Source organism: Solanum pennellii, chromosome 4, assembly GCF_001406875.1.
Source record: "Solanum pennellii chromosome 4, SPENNV200".
Classification (NCBI taxonomy): Eukaryota; Viridiplantae; Streptophyta; class Magnoliopsida; order Solanales; family Solanaceae; genus Solanum; species Solanum pennellii.
Window position 1 is genome coordinate 64,290,362 of NC_028640.1, and position 12,907 is coordinate 64,303,268.

Consider the following 12,907-nt stretch of genomic DNA (forward strand, 5'->3'; position numbering starts at 1 on the left):
CAAAGTTTGGTATAAGTTAGACGGCCAATTTTTTATGTAAACAAGTGTTCAAAAAACTCTATAAATAGAGTAGTAATTGAACACTTGAAAAAACACCAAAATAGAGAAGCAATAGAGAGTAGAGAGAGTAATCCACAAACTACTTCTTAGTTTGTGAGAAAATAGTGTGCAAATAATATTATTGTGAGTTCTAAGAAATAAAAGAGTGTTGAGTAGTAGTCTTTTGACAATATCGAGTTTTTCATCAATATTATTTTGTATTACTTATTCGGGTATCATATTTACCCATTTTAATATTTGGTTTCGTTGTCACTCTCTTCCTATTGCTATTTAGTTTGGACATTATCCTGGGTGTGATTATCATGTTGTCCAACAACGTGGTATCAGAGTCATGAAAAATAATAGTTTGTTGTCCTTTCAATACCCCGGTCTCACAAGAGAAAATTATAAAAAATGGTGTTAGACGAATGAAAGTTATTCTTGGCTCTCAAGATGTTTGTGATATTGTAGACAAAGGGTATATAAAACCGTACTCTTATCCATCAATGTTTGGATGATGGCATGTTTGAGAAGGTGGCTGATGCAACCACCAAAAAAGAAGCGTGGGAGATTTTACAAAATTCTCTCGAAGGATTTGATAAAGTAAAGAAGATAAAATTTCAAACTCTAAGGACTGATTTTGAAGTCTTAAAAATGAAAGAATCTGAATCCATTTCGGATTTCTGTTCAAGATTAATGGTTGTTGTAAATCAATTAAGAAGATACGGGGAGGAAGTAGATGATGTGCGTGTTGTAGAAAAGATCCTTCGTTCTTTAACATCTAAATTGATTATGTGGTGTGTGCTATTGAGGAGTCTAAAGATCTAGACTCTATGACGGTAGAACAATTGGAAGGTTCTTTACTAGCCAATGAAGAGAAAATGAAAAGGAGAAAAGAATAGCTACTAGAGCAACTTCCTAAAACTCATGCATCCTTCAAAGTATTTGAAGGTGAGAAAAGTTAAAAAGAAAATGGACAATGGCGAGGCCGTGGAGGTCGTGGAGGTCATGGAAGAGGAAGAAGTTATACCAATCATTTCAACAATGAAGATAAAGGTCACTAGTCATGATTCAAAGATCGTGGTCGTGGTCAACGAGGAGGTAGAGGACGCGGAACCTATCAAGGTACAAATGAAATGAGGTATGATAAATCTTAAACTGAGTGTTATAATTGTTTTAAAGCTGGACATTACTCTTGGAAATATCGTAGTAATGTTGAAAAGAAATTTAATCTTATTGACAACAACAAAGATGAAGATGATTCAACATTGTTATTAACACTCAAAGAAGAAAATAAAGATGATTGCACCTCATGATATCTTGACAATGGAGCAAGCAATCATATGTGTGGCCACAAAGATAAATTTGTGGAGATAAAGAAGACCGTGAAAGGTAATGTGTCTTTTGGAGATACCTCAAAGATCCAAATTGAAGGGATAGGTACGATTCTGATATCTTGTAAATATGGTGGTCATAAATTGATTACCAATGTTTATTATGTGCCAAAATTGAAAAGCAATATTTTGAGTTTAGGTCAACTTCTTGAAAAAGGATATGATATTCATATGAAAAATATGCATCTTTGGCTAAGAGATTCAAGTAACAACTTAATTGTTAAAGTTTATATGGCAAAGAATAGGTTGTTTCCTTTAATCTTCAAACTGTCGATGCAAAGTATTTGAAGGCTATTGTGCAAGATGACTCATGGTGTTGGCATATGATTTTTGGACACTTGAACTTTGAAGCGCTCAAATCAATGGGAGACACGAACATGGTTGATGGGACACCGTCGATCAACCATCCAAATCAATTATGTGAAGCTTGTCTTCTTGGAAAACATACAAGGAGGAGTTTTCCAAAAGAGACTACATCAAGAACAAGTAAGCCACTCCAACTTGTACACACCGATGTGTGTGGTCCAATCGATCCACCTTCTTTTGGTAAAAGAAAATATTTTTTGCTCTTTATTGATGATTTCAGTAGAAAGACTTGGGTATACATCTTGAAGCAAAAATATGAAGTTTTTGTTGCTTTAAAAATTTCAAAGCATTTGTAGAAAAATAAAGTGGTTATGAAATAAAAGCATTAAGGTCCGATAGAGGAAGCGAATTCACTTCAAAAGAATTAATTGACTTTTGTCAATCTCATGGAATTCGTCGCCCTCTAACGGTACCTTACTCGCCCCAACAAAATGAGTTGCAGAAAGAAAAAATAGAACAATTCTTAATATGGCTAGATGTATGTTGAAAGCGAAACATCTACCAAAAGAATTTTGGGCCGAGGCTGTTTATTCCTTATTATTATTATTATTAATATTATTGTTATTATTATTATTATTATTGAACTTGTCCGCACTTAATTTGCACAAACCTTATTCTAGGGCACTAATTCGTCTCACTTTGTCAGAATCCTTCACAAATATTGTGTCGCGAAATACCAGTGTTGCTTGTTACCAGTCCATTTCCCTGGACTCTACTCTAGACAACATTAATTGTTACCAGCCATGTTTTTGTCTAGTGTCCTATACTTGATTTGGGGACCGAATAATCCGGATTAGGGCAGGAAGTCTACTTTAGAGGGTCAAGGCGACTGCATTTTCATGGCTCAAACTCGAGACTTTTGGGTAAAGGAGTACTTACCACTCTACCACAATCTTTCATTATATCTTTTTTGGTAACTAACTTTAACTTATTTATACCAAGTGATGCTTTATAAACCATCTGAAGGGGGAGTACTTGTTGGACACAGTGATGAGTTACACCAGTTGATCCACCACGTACTGAGAGACCTGGTCAGTAATAATCATATATTATTATAAGTGGGAAGCTCTTAACTTAAAAGTTGAATTACCATTTTGTCCTTAATTTATTCCTAAATTAAATTAAATATTAATATATAATTAATTTAATATTAAATAATCATATTTAAATACATGCATCTAGACACAATGGTTTAAATTCTAATTATTTACATACTAAGTAATAATTATTTTATATTATACTAAATACTAAAAATAAGAAGGTGTAAAGTCAAACTTTGAAAGACAAAAATATTTTATAGAAAATTGTTAGAAATTATTTCAAAGGAAATTGTTAGGAATTACTTTTTTTAAAAAATAAAAATTATCTATTCTTTCTCTATAATTAATGTGATTAAATAATTAAATTTGTTATCCTCTCTCTTTAGTTAGTATAAATAAATGTATTGAACTATTAGTAAAAGCAATCACCTTTCCCTCTACCCCATGTCTAAGATCACTTAACTTCTAAAAATTAACTTAAACAACTCTTCACCTTTTCATCTTATCCAATGAATCTTTAGCTATATATATGTATCATGAAAAAATATTTTTTCTTTACCACTTGCCTCGTGTTGATGTGAATCATCAGACAATTTTCAGGTACTTTTTTTTTGTTTTGAAATATTAATATTTGTTGATCCTCATTAGAATGATATTTTGTATCATAAATTTTATCTTCTTTATCATTTTAGATTGTTTTTTTTTGTAACGGGAGAAAAAAAAACTCTACTCCTTGTGTATTTCTTTTTACTATATATATATTGTTATAATAAAAGTCTTAAGAAGGATATGAATGTTGTATTTATTCTTATCTGTTTAATTTTTTTGTATTCTTTACCAATTATACTTCTTTAATATAATGAAATTATGAATGTTGTAAGTCTATTTTTATTAGTGCTGAAATTACTAATTTATGACATTTAGATTCGTTTTTAAATGTACTTTTATAATATTTATTTACTTTTATCTTTCCTTACTAATATAGTTTCTTTAAGTAGCTACATATTTGTGTACTTACTAATATGGAGCGTAATGAGAGATTATTAAGGAAAGTCATATAGATATAATTATATTATTAGATGCTATAGTAATATAATTATTTTTCCATATTTCTTGCTTGATGGTCAATGTACTATTCGATTATTATGAATTTTATTTAATTAATGAAATATAAATTAGTAAAACTAATATTTCTAATTTCGACATTATATAATAATTCAACTTTATAATAATTATATGGGACAAATGTGCAACGCACGTTTCCAAAACTAGTATATTATTATAAATGGGAAGATTTTCAGTTCAAAGTTAGATTACGAAAATGTTCTTCACCGATTTTTTAAATTAAAAATTTTTTTACTAATTTTTAAAATTAAATTAGTAATGACAATTAAACTAGACCAAATACATGATTAGATGTTACAACTTATCATTTTCCATTTCTTAATAAATTTAATTGTTAAAATTTTTTAGCTTCTACCATTAAACACATTCATGCACAAACCTTTCATGTACTTAATTTCTCCCTTTATAAATTGGATAAAAAATATTAATCCACCATACTTTGTGTTTCATCATCTAATAGTTCTTCTGTAAGGAGTATTTTTTTTATAGGTCACTATTTTTCTTATTGATTTGTGCCTTCGTTCATTTTTTATTTTCATGGTTGCTGGAGAAACACATAATCTAATAGTTTTTGTAATATTTTTTTATTGGTCACTATTTTTATTATTGGTTTGTGTCCTTCATTCATTTTTTTATTTTTAATGATTGTTGGAGTATTTATGTCCCAAGAAATTTCAGCTTTGGGACTTAGTTCTAGCCTTACAAGTTGCTCATCATTCACCAAAAAAATAGAGCAACTTGTAAGGCTAGAACTAAAAAATATGCACAAAAAAACATATAGGAGTAGGTTAGACAATGTTGAGCAATGTTATATCTTGGGCCTATATAAATTATAACAGTAACAGAAGTCAAACGTGCAAGGCACGTTTCCAGAACTAGTATACTTAAATGTACTTGAGGAGACAAATGAAAACTAAAACAACAAGGAGTTTTTACGTGGAAACATCTTTGCTCAAAGAAGGAGAACAACCACGACCTGTCACTCAGGGTTTCAACTGCTTTCACTATCTTCAAGCAACAAGTGATTACATAGATTAAACTCTTAATCCCACCCCCAGGTAATAACTCTATTATAGAAAGAGCCAAAGCAATACCTCTATTGGCCACTATATTAATTAAATCTAATTAATATAGACTTCAACCACACTCTACATAGTTAACTCTAATCATGCTCATGTTTGATTAAATAATGAGGGGACGAACCATTCCTTTATAGACTAGAAATGTATATATAAATTCAGACACATGCGACACAAGCTTTTGATGCAACAACAAAAGACGCAGTTGATAACTCTATCATCTCCCTTTAAGTTCTTGAAGGCTTGTGTTCTTACAAAGACAAAATACACCTTTGCAATTGTAGTTTTATGTCTTAACTAGGTTGTTTCATGTTTATGAAGATGTATTATCCTCTAAACAAAACAACCTAGTGTTCTCTCATTGGTCAGGTAGAAAGTTGTCTTTTTCCGTGCTCACCAACCGCATCAATGTGGCAGCTTTACAACTGTTTACCATTTGACCATAGGGACATGCTCAACTCTGGGACCACCCATAGTGTTTGTGAATATCATTAAAGCACTAGGTTACAATATTTTTCCTCTTTTTGATGATGACAAACAAATACCCAACTTCTTCGCAGGCAATCACCAGCTTTAGCTAGTATTAGCATGTCCAACACTTGTGTTAGAACAAATGAATAAGAATGATAAAAATACAAGGAATTCCAAAAAAAAAAAATTGCTTGACTTAGAGGCACGTTAATACGTTTCTTGAAGATAGTTGGGGTTCTCTCCCACGAGCAACCGGAAGAATAAATAACAACTCTATCATCGGGATTGAACTAAGCCACAAAACAAGTAGCATTCAAGAATATTGTTCTTCTATTCTTGAATTGGTGATTTCACCTTTTGATTAATGTCTCACAAGTGTTTTTCAAGGAAAAGTAGTTTTTTGAATGCTTCTCTTTTCAACCAAAAGAAACTCAATTTATAGTAAAAAGGTTTTGTAAGAAAAAGACTTTAATTAAATTGTATTTATTATAGGTTCATGAATTAAAAGAAAAAACTTATCTTTCAAAAATCCATAACGTAGAATTAAAAAGCTTCTTCCAAAAGACCCATAACGTAGACTTAAAACAAAAGTGAATGTTACAATTCACATTCATGTATTTTGTATATTTCAAAAAACTTTTAACGGAAGCATTTGTTTCAAAATTAATTGAAACACTAACTCTTACAATCCCCTACTTGTTTCAAGAAATTTTATCTTTGAAAAATTCAAAAATATTTTGAGACATGAATCTAGCAACAGGCATCATAATGGTGTCTTTTGGACTAGAACCATTAGCAATAAAACTAATCTTTTTCAAGCAAAAGGAAACCGATTACACAAAATGTGAGAAAAAGTTTTTAATCTCACTATCAAGCAATAGCACTATTGCTTTATGAGCCTAAGTAGAGATTCCTCTACCCACTAAGCTATCTTCNGCACTATTGCTTGATGAGCCTAAGTAGAGATTCCTCTACCCACTAAGCTATCTTCCCTAGACAACTTAGGATTTTCTAAGCAATCTTACAGACTGTCCACTAAACCATCAACCTACTGATGATTTAGAATTTCTAAGCAACATACAAGTTGCCCACTAAATTAGTTTAACTAACTAAAATAGAATTTTCAAATCAAACACATTGAATCCTTTATAGATTTAGGATCAGTTCACAATTGTAAAATCACATAAAAGTATTTATAAACACTACACACTTGTTCACTTCTGCTTGAGGTGTTTGAAAAACTTTCTTCTTGATTTTTTGCTTCGTCTTTGCAAGAGTCCTTGAATGTGCATTTTCAAGTTGCAAAAACTAAGTCCAAGGTATGGAGATGTTGTTTTTTGTATAGAAAGGTCACTATCCTTAAAACCATGCCATTGGTTAAGGTTTCTGACACTTCTGACGCTGTTGGAACCTGTGCACCTACCATTTGTATTTTCTCCAGCTGACAGTCAAAAAAACAGTCTGAGCTGAGAACCAGGTACCTTCACAAGGTTCCTGTGGTTTTGTCAAATCATCAAAATTTCAAATAACAACTACGAATAACTAAATAAATAAATCAACAAGCACAAACGCAATCATAATCACAACTTCTTTAAATCATACACTAATTCCTTTTTTGAATATCGTTAAATCTAGAAACGACTTACCGGATTACTAAATTATTATTGTGATTTTTAAAATTATGTTATGCTTTGTATCTATTGTTATATTGTATTTAAATTATTATGTTATGTATTATATTTTAAAATTAAATTTTTTATCTTATCAGTTAAATTTTGTGCACTCTTCATAGTGGAAATTAATATAACATCAAATTACATCACAAAATGACGAAAATTAAAAAAATATTTAAAATTTTATTAATTCAAGATGAAAGTAGTAGATATAAAATAAAATATTTTTTTAAATGTTATAAATTTAAAAACAATTGCATATATTAGAGATTTAATTAATAACCTTATATAAAAAATAATATGTTAATTACAAAAAAGTAGAAATAATAATATAATATTCAAAAAGTGAAATAGAGAGTATGAAAGTATTTTTTCAAATTTGGAGAACTATTATTCAACTCTCTATAATTAGAGAATAGAGGGTGAAAATATATATATTCAGATTACTCGATGAATAAAAATAGTTTAAAAAAGAAGTATGAGAAAGATGAAATATAACCCTACATGGACTAGCTTTTTCAAATAAAAAAATAAAATATGAATCATTCATTTTTTCCCACTTTCGTTAGAAGAAAAGGGTATATGTGAGTCACTTTTATAACAACGGGGTATATATAAGTCATTTTTATTACGGGGGATATATTAACTCTAAATAGCCCAGTTAAGGAGATATATTAGACTTTTTTCCCTTTAATAAAGAGTTTTAAGTTTTGTGACCTGTCAGTGTATGAAATTTCTATATCATCAAGGACTTTTAATGAAATTTAACCATAGTAAATTATTTTAATAAAATAAAAATAATTATAAAAAAGAAAAAAAATACCAACGTCCTAATTATAAAATAAAATAAAATAAAATGGTAAATTTTCTATTTTATAACACAATTTTTAAATATGAAAAAGTTATGTACTCCCTCTCGTCCATATTAACTTAAGTTTTTGAGGTGTTTCATACTCTTTAAGAAAAGTAGGTTATGACATAAATTGAACATAATTTTTTATTTTTAGCTTTATTAATTATTGCCAAAAATAACTAAACATTAATTATAATAACTAATTTCAATACTAACTTAAAGGGTAATTGGAAGAATATTTTAAAAGAAAAAATCTTTTGGGCCAGAATGAGTTTTTTTTTTTAAATGTAATTTTACTTTTTAAAAAAATATTTTTACCCTTTTATCTTTAATACCATTTACTAAAAAATGGAATAAGAAAAAAATCGAAGACTAGTTAGGTATATAATTAATTATACATCAAGTATTTAACCAATTTTGTAAAAATAAAATAGGAAAGTTTTGTATGGTATTGTATTATGCATACCAGAATTATTGTAGTATGACGAATTAAATTTTTGGTTGAATATTTGTAATACAAGTTTAAGTAAACAACAACTATAGTTTTCCATAATTTTGCCAAAAAGAAATTTATACTCGTTAGAGGATTTATAAGAAATAAATTCTTAATTAAATCTGTAATAACTATAGAAGTAGGACTTGTTACAAACATCGCACAGCAACCTATATAAATTGATATTACATCTATTATAGTTTTGTTTTCATGTAGAAATTTTCATGATGGAGATAGCCACTATTGACGTATTGCCTGAATGTCTCATTGAAAAAATTGTTTCTTACCTTAGTTTTGAAGATGCAGCCAAATTGAGTATTCTCTCGAAAACATGGCTACGATCCTGGTTTACATTGAATTCAAATATCCTTCTAGTGGAATGGATACGATCATGAACAGATATAGGGATGAAAAAATTCCGATTGATAAGTTTGAATTATCATACTCTTTTTATTCTCAAGTTGCTCAGCCTATTGATAAGTGGCTTTATATTGCGCTTGAGAATGGTGTTAAGTACGTCTTTTTAAAAGGTCTTGACTATTCATGGTCTATTTTCACAATTTTGACCGCAAAATGTTTAACAGAATTGGTTGTGGAGTGTTGTACTCTTATGCCTATTTCGTTTTCGTTTTCTGTGACGAATTGCTATTCTTTGAGAAAGCTTTCTCTAAGTCATGTCAAATTAGACGAAGACACGCTACAAACTCTACTTAATTGTTGTCCATTGATTGACAGTTTCAACTTTGATCAATGTTGGGGGTTGAATAAGATTGAATTGTTGAATCATGAAAAGATTAAGTCAGTTTACATCAATACAAGGGAGCTAGACCAACTTGTTATAATCCAAGCACCAACTCTTGAACACTTGACTTTTGAAGGGGAAAAATTTGAAATTGTAGAACATCAGAATCTGAACTCTTTAGATATATCACATATGAGAATATGTGATGGATTTCTGCATAACATTATTTCTGGATCTCGATTCGATTTTGTGGGGGCATAACAGAGATTGATTGTTCGAATTTGGAGTCACTTGAGTATATGGGATATAAAATTCCTAAACTTGAAATTTCAGGAGAATTGAAGCACTTGATTTTCAATCATTACGTCTCAGGCATTTTGAATGCTGAATGGTTCTATAACTTGAGGAAGTTTCTATCAAATTCGAACTCTTGTCCTGAAGTCTCCCTTTGGTTTTACCACTGCAATGACATCAACTTGACAGATATGCAGCTGCACTACGGAGTTGCTACGACCAAAGTGGACGTTTTGAATGTGCATTGTACATGGATGAATGGGGAGTGCTCAACGTTTCTAGATGCTTTGCTATGGAGTTGTCATCCTCGGAGACTTAACATAGTATCAACAGGTGCAACATTTAAATGCTTCATTAATCGTTTGATATATATGAAGAATATATATATGAAGAATTTGTGTCAGTACTCTCCTTGGCATGGTCAACTAGAATTAAAAGGAGCACAAGTCCACATATATGATGATTATGATGATAATACAAGTGAGAGTTGGCATTGTCTAGAACTCAATAGAGAAGAGCTCTCAATGAGGACCGATTACGCTCAATATTCTTTTTTATTAAATTGGTGAGGTAGTTTATGATATTGCAAATTCAATGCCCTTAGAATTGCACTTTGTTTTTTTCTTTATTTCTCATGCTTAGCCCTGTAGGCAGCAAACTGTTTGTGTATCATGCAGAGAGCTTTACTTCTTTTTGTCTTCTCTTCTTTTGCTGTCGTAAAATTTGATTTTCCAGTCTGAAGTGCTATTCGAGGACCAGAATTCTTCGATAAGATGTTAGTTTATAAACACAAATTAACATCAGATGATAGCCACTCTCTGTAGTTGTTGGGTTCATTCTATTGAATGTTAAAAATGTGGTTAAACTAACAATCTGCTTGAATAATGTGAAAGTAGCAGCAATTTGACGCACTCAAGCACATATTATAGTCATGCCTTTTCTCAACTCACTTATTCTAAATCCTGAATTCGCTTCACCCTGGACTCTACACTAGACAACATTACTTGTTACCAATCATGTCTTATCTGAGTGTTTGATACTTGATTTGGGGCCCGGATAATCCGAATTAGGGTGGGAAGTCTACTTAAGAAGGTAAAGGTGACTACATTCTCAGAATTCAAACTCGAGATCTCTGATTAAAGATGAAGGAATACTTACCACTCTACCACAATCTTTTGGTGCTTAAAACTAAGTTTTCGTTTATGTTCATAGCAGCATAGAGTATCATTTGTCACTCCCCGCCATAGTTGTTATAAGTACGAATAGGTTTATACAATCCTACTTAGAATAGTAATAGGTGTATACAATCATACTTAGAATAGAAACATGAATTGTAATAGTAATAGGAATAATATATAGTGTCTGACTTAGAAAAGGATTGTATTGCAGTGTCCTGGTTGGAAAAGGTGTCTGAAAATAGGGTCAAAGTAATAATATAAACAACAATAATTCAATACAGTAATATTTTTTTCCTATATTTCTCGCAATTGCCTATTACTCAACCAGCAGTGCCTTCTCCATTTTTCATTGTTCAATGATCCGATTATTAGTGGAAGTAGGAACGATATCATAGCAATGATTTCTTTACAATGAATTTTCTTTAACATTGTAGACTGAAGAAACAAACCCCTCTCCCAAATGACTAAGAGTTGAGTACAAATTACAAAGAACTTCCTCCTTTTAGCGCGGATCAAACATAAGATCATTCGCTTTGACAGATGAGGGCTCACACTTGCTTTTTTTGGGCGTGATAGTAGTCGTCTCTAAATCTTTCATCGACACACATTTCCAGCATGAGCTAGTTGTGTACCATACCCCAGCATATCAAATTTGCTTTCTCATGTTTAACATGTTAAGGTCTCCAACCAGACACTGTTAAGAGCTTTAGGCCCCCAGACTTTTTAAGAGGGTCATGGCCGCACATTTATGAAATGCAGAGAGCTTTACTTCATTCATTTAGACTCTTCCATCATGAGGATTAGAGGTGGTTCATTTAGTCGGTTAGCTTGCGCGTGTTAGGATATACTATTAGCCACGTGTTTAATAATAGCAGTATTTTTTATGGAATAAATGTTTATTTACAGAATACATTGATAAATACTTTAATTTGGCACTCACTGGCAATTGAAGACCCGACTTTCTTTATACCATCTAGACATCTCAACTCGTCTCTAATATCTCTCGCGGAAATCAGACGGTGATATAGAAAAATGTTTACCTTTCAAACAAATATGAGCGCCTAAAGTCTTATTTTTACTAGTTTCATGGCATGTGAGTTGCACGTGAATGTGGAGTGCTGTAGCTAGCAGGATTTATTTATTTTATTGAATATCATATGTACCTAAATTATAGGTGGTAGAGTGGTAAATACTCCTTATTTAACCAGAGGTCTCAAGTTTACGTCCTGAGGATGCAGCGGAAAGAAGCTAACGAATTATAACAACTCGTGTTCTTTCAGTAGAAACTAATAAAAATCTTTTCGCATAAAAGTTCACGTCTTATGCAACATTTCATTAAACACAATATTCTTTAACTGAATGATCCATGAATCATACCTCATCACCAAAAGAAAAGCTAAAATAAAAATACAAATGACACGAAATTCTACATGAATGGATGTTCTGTTCCTGTTCTTCATTCATACTCTTACTCAAGCAGGCAACAAGAAACTGTTTAAACAAGTACAAAATTTGACAGCACAGAAAATAGGTTTCCTATCAATAATCAGAATCGGATTGCAACCGTCTGAGAATGCGTCTATACTTTTTGGGTCCGTCGTACCAAGTAGTAGTATTAAGAATCTCACTTTCCAACCAATATGGATCTGCTTCTTTCTCACTCAGGCTTTTGAAGTAGCTTTCCAATCGTGCTATTGTGCGCCCAAGACGAATACTCTTTTGCCTCAGAAAGATAAACTTGAGAATATCCTTTGTGAACACTGTGATCTCCTCGCTTTCAATTATGTAGATATACTGAAATGAAGGAAATACAGTGAGCAGTCAAGACAATTAACGGTTACCAACTTGTTTCATGTGCTATTCTATTACTACAACAATCAGACACTTGTGGTTGGTTTTGAAAATCTTTCAAGACATTTTCTTTATTTGAAGTCTACCAGAGTTCGGGTGAAAGATCTAACAAAGGCTAAACATAGAAAACATGATTATTATAATTAACCTGCTTCTCTTTATTAGTCGGTCACACCATAACCTGCAACATGAATTTCGGCCAGCTGCACGGATTGCCTTATAGGGTAATCAGACCTTAAGGGATACAACAGTGAGCTACCCAAGTACACACATATCTGCGGACTAAATTTGTGGGGGGGGGGGGGGGGG

The 12,907-nt window shown here is 31.4% G+C and overlaps 1 protein-coding gene across 1 annotated transcript in view; it reads right to left on the reverse strand.

Annotated features, from left to right (window-relative positions):
* Positions 1-12,045: 12,045 nt before the first annotated feature.
* LOC107018174 overlaps positions 12,046-12,907 on the reverse strand; it is a 7,093-nt gene continuing 6,231 nt past the window's right edge. The window contains exon 3 of the mRNA XM_015218583.2: positions 12,046-12,541. Coding sequence (XP_015074069.1) covers positions 12,287-12,541 — 255 coding nt within the window. The 3' untranslated portion in view covers positions 12,046-12,286. The remainder of the gene's footprint in view (positions 12,542-12,907) is intronic.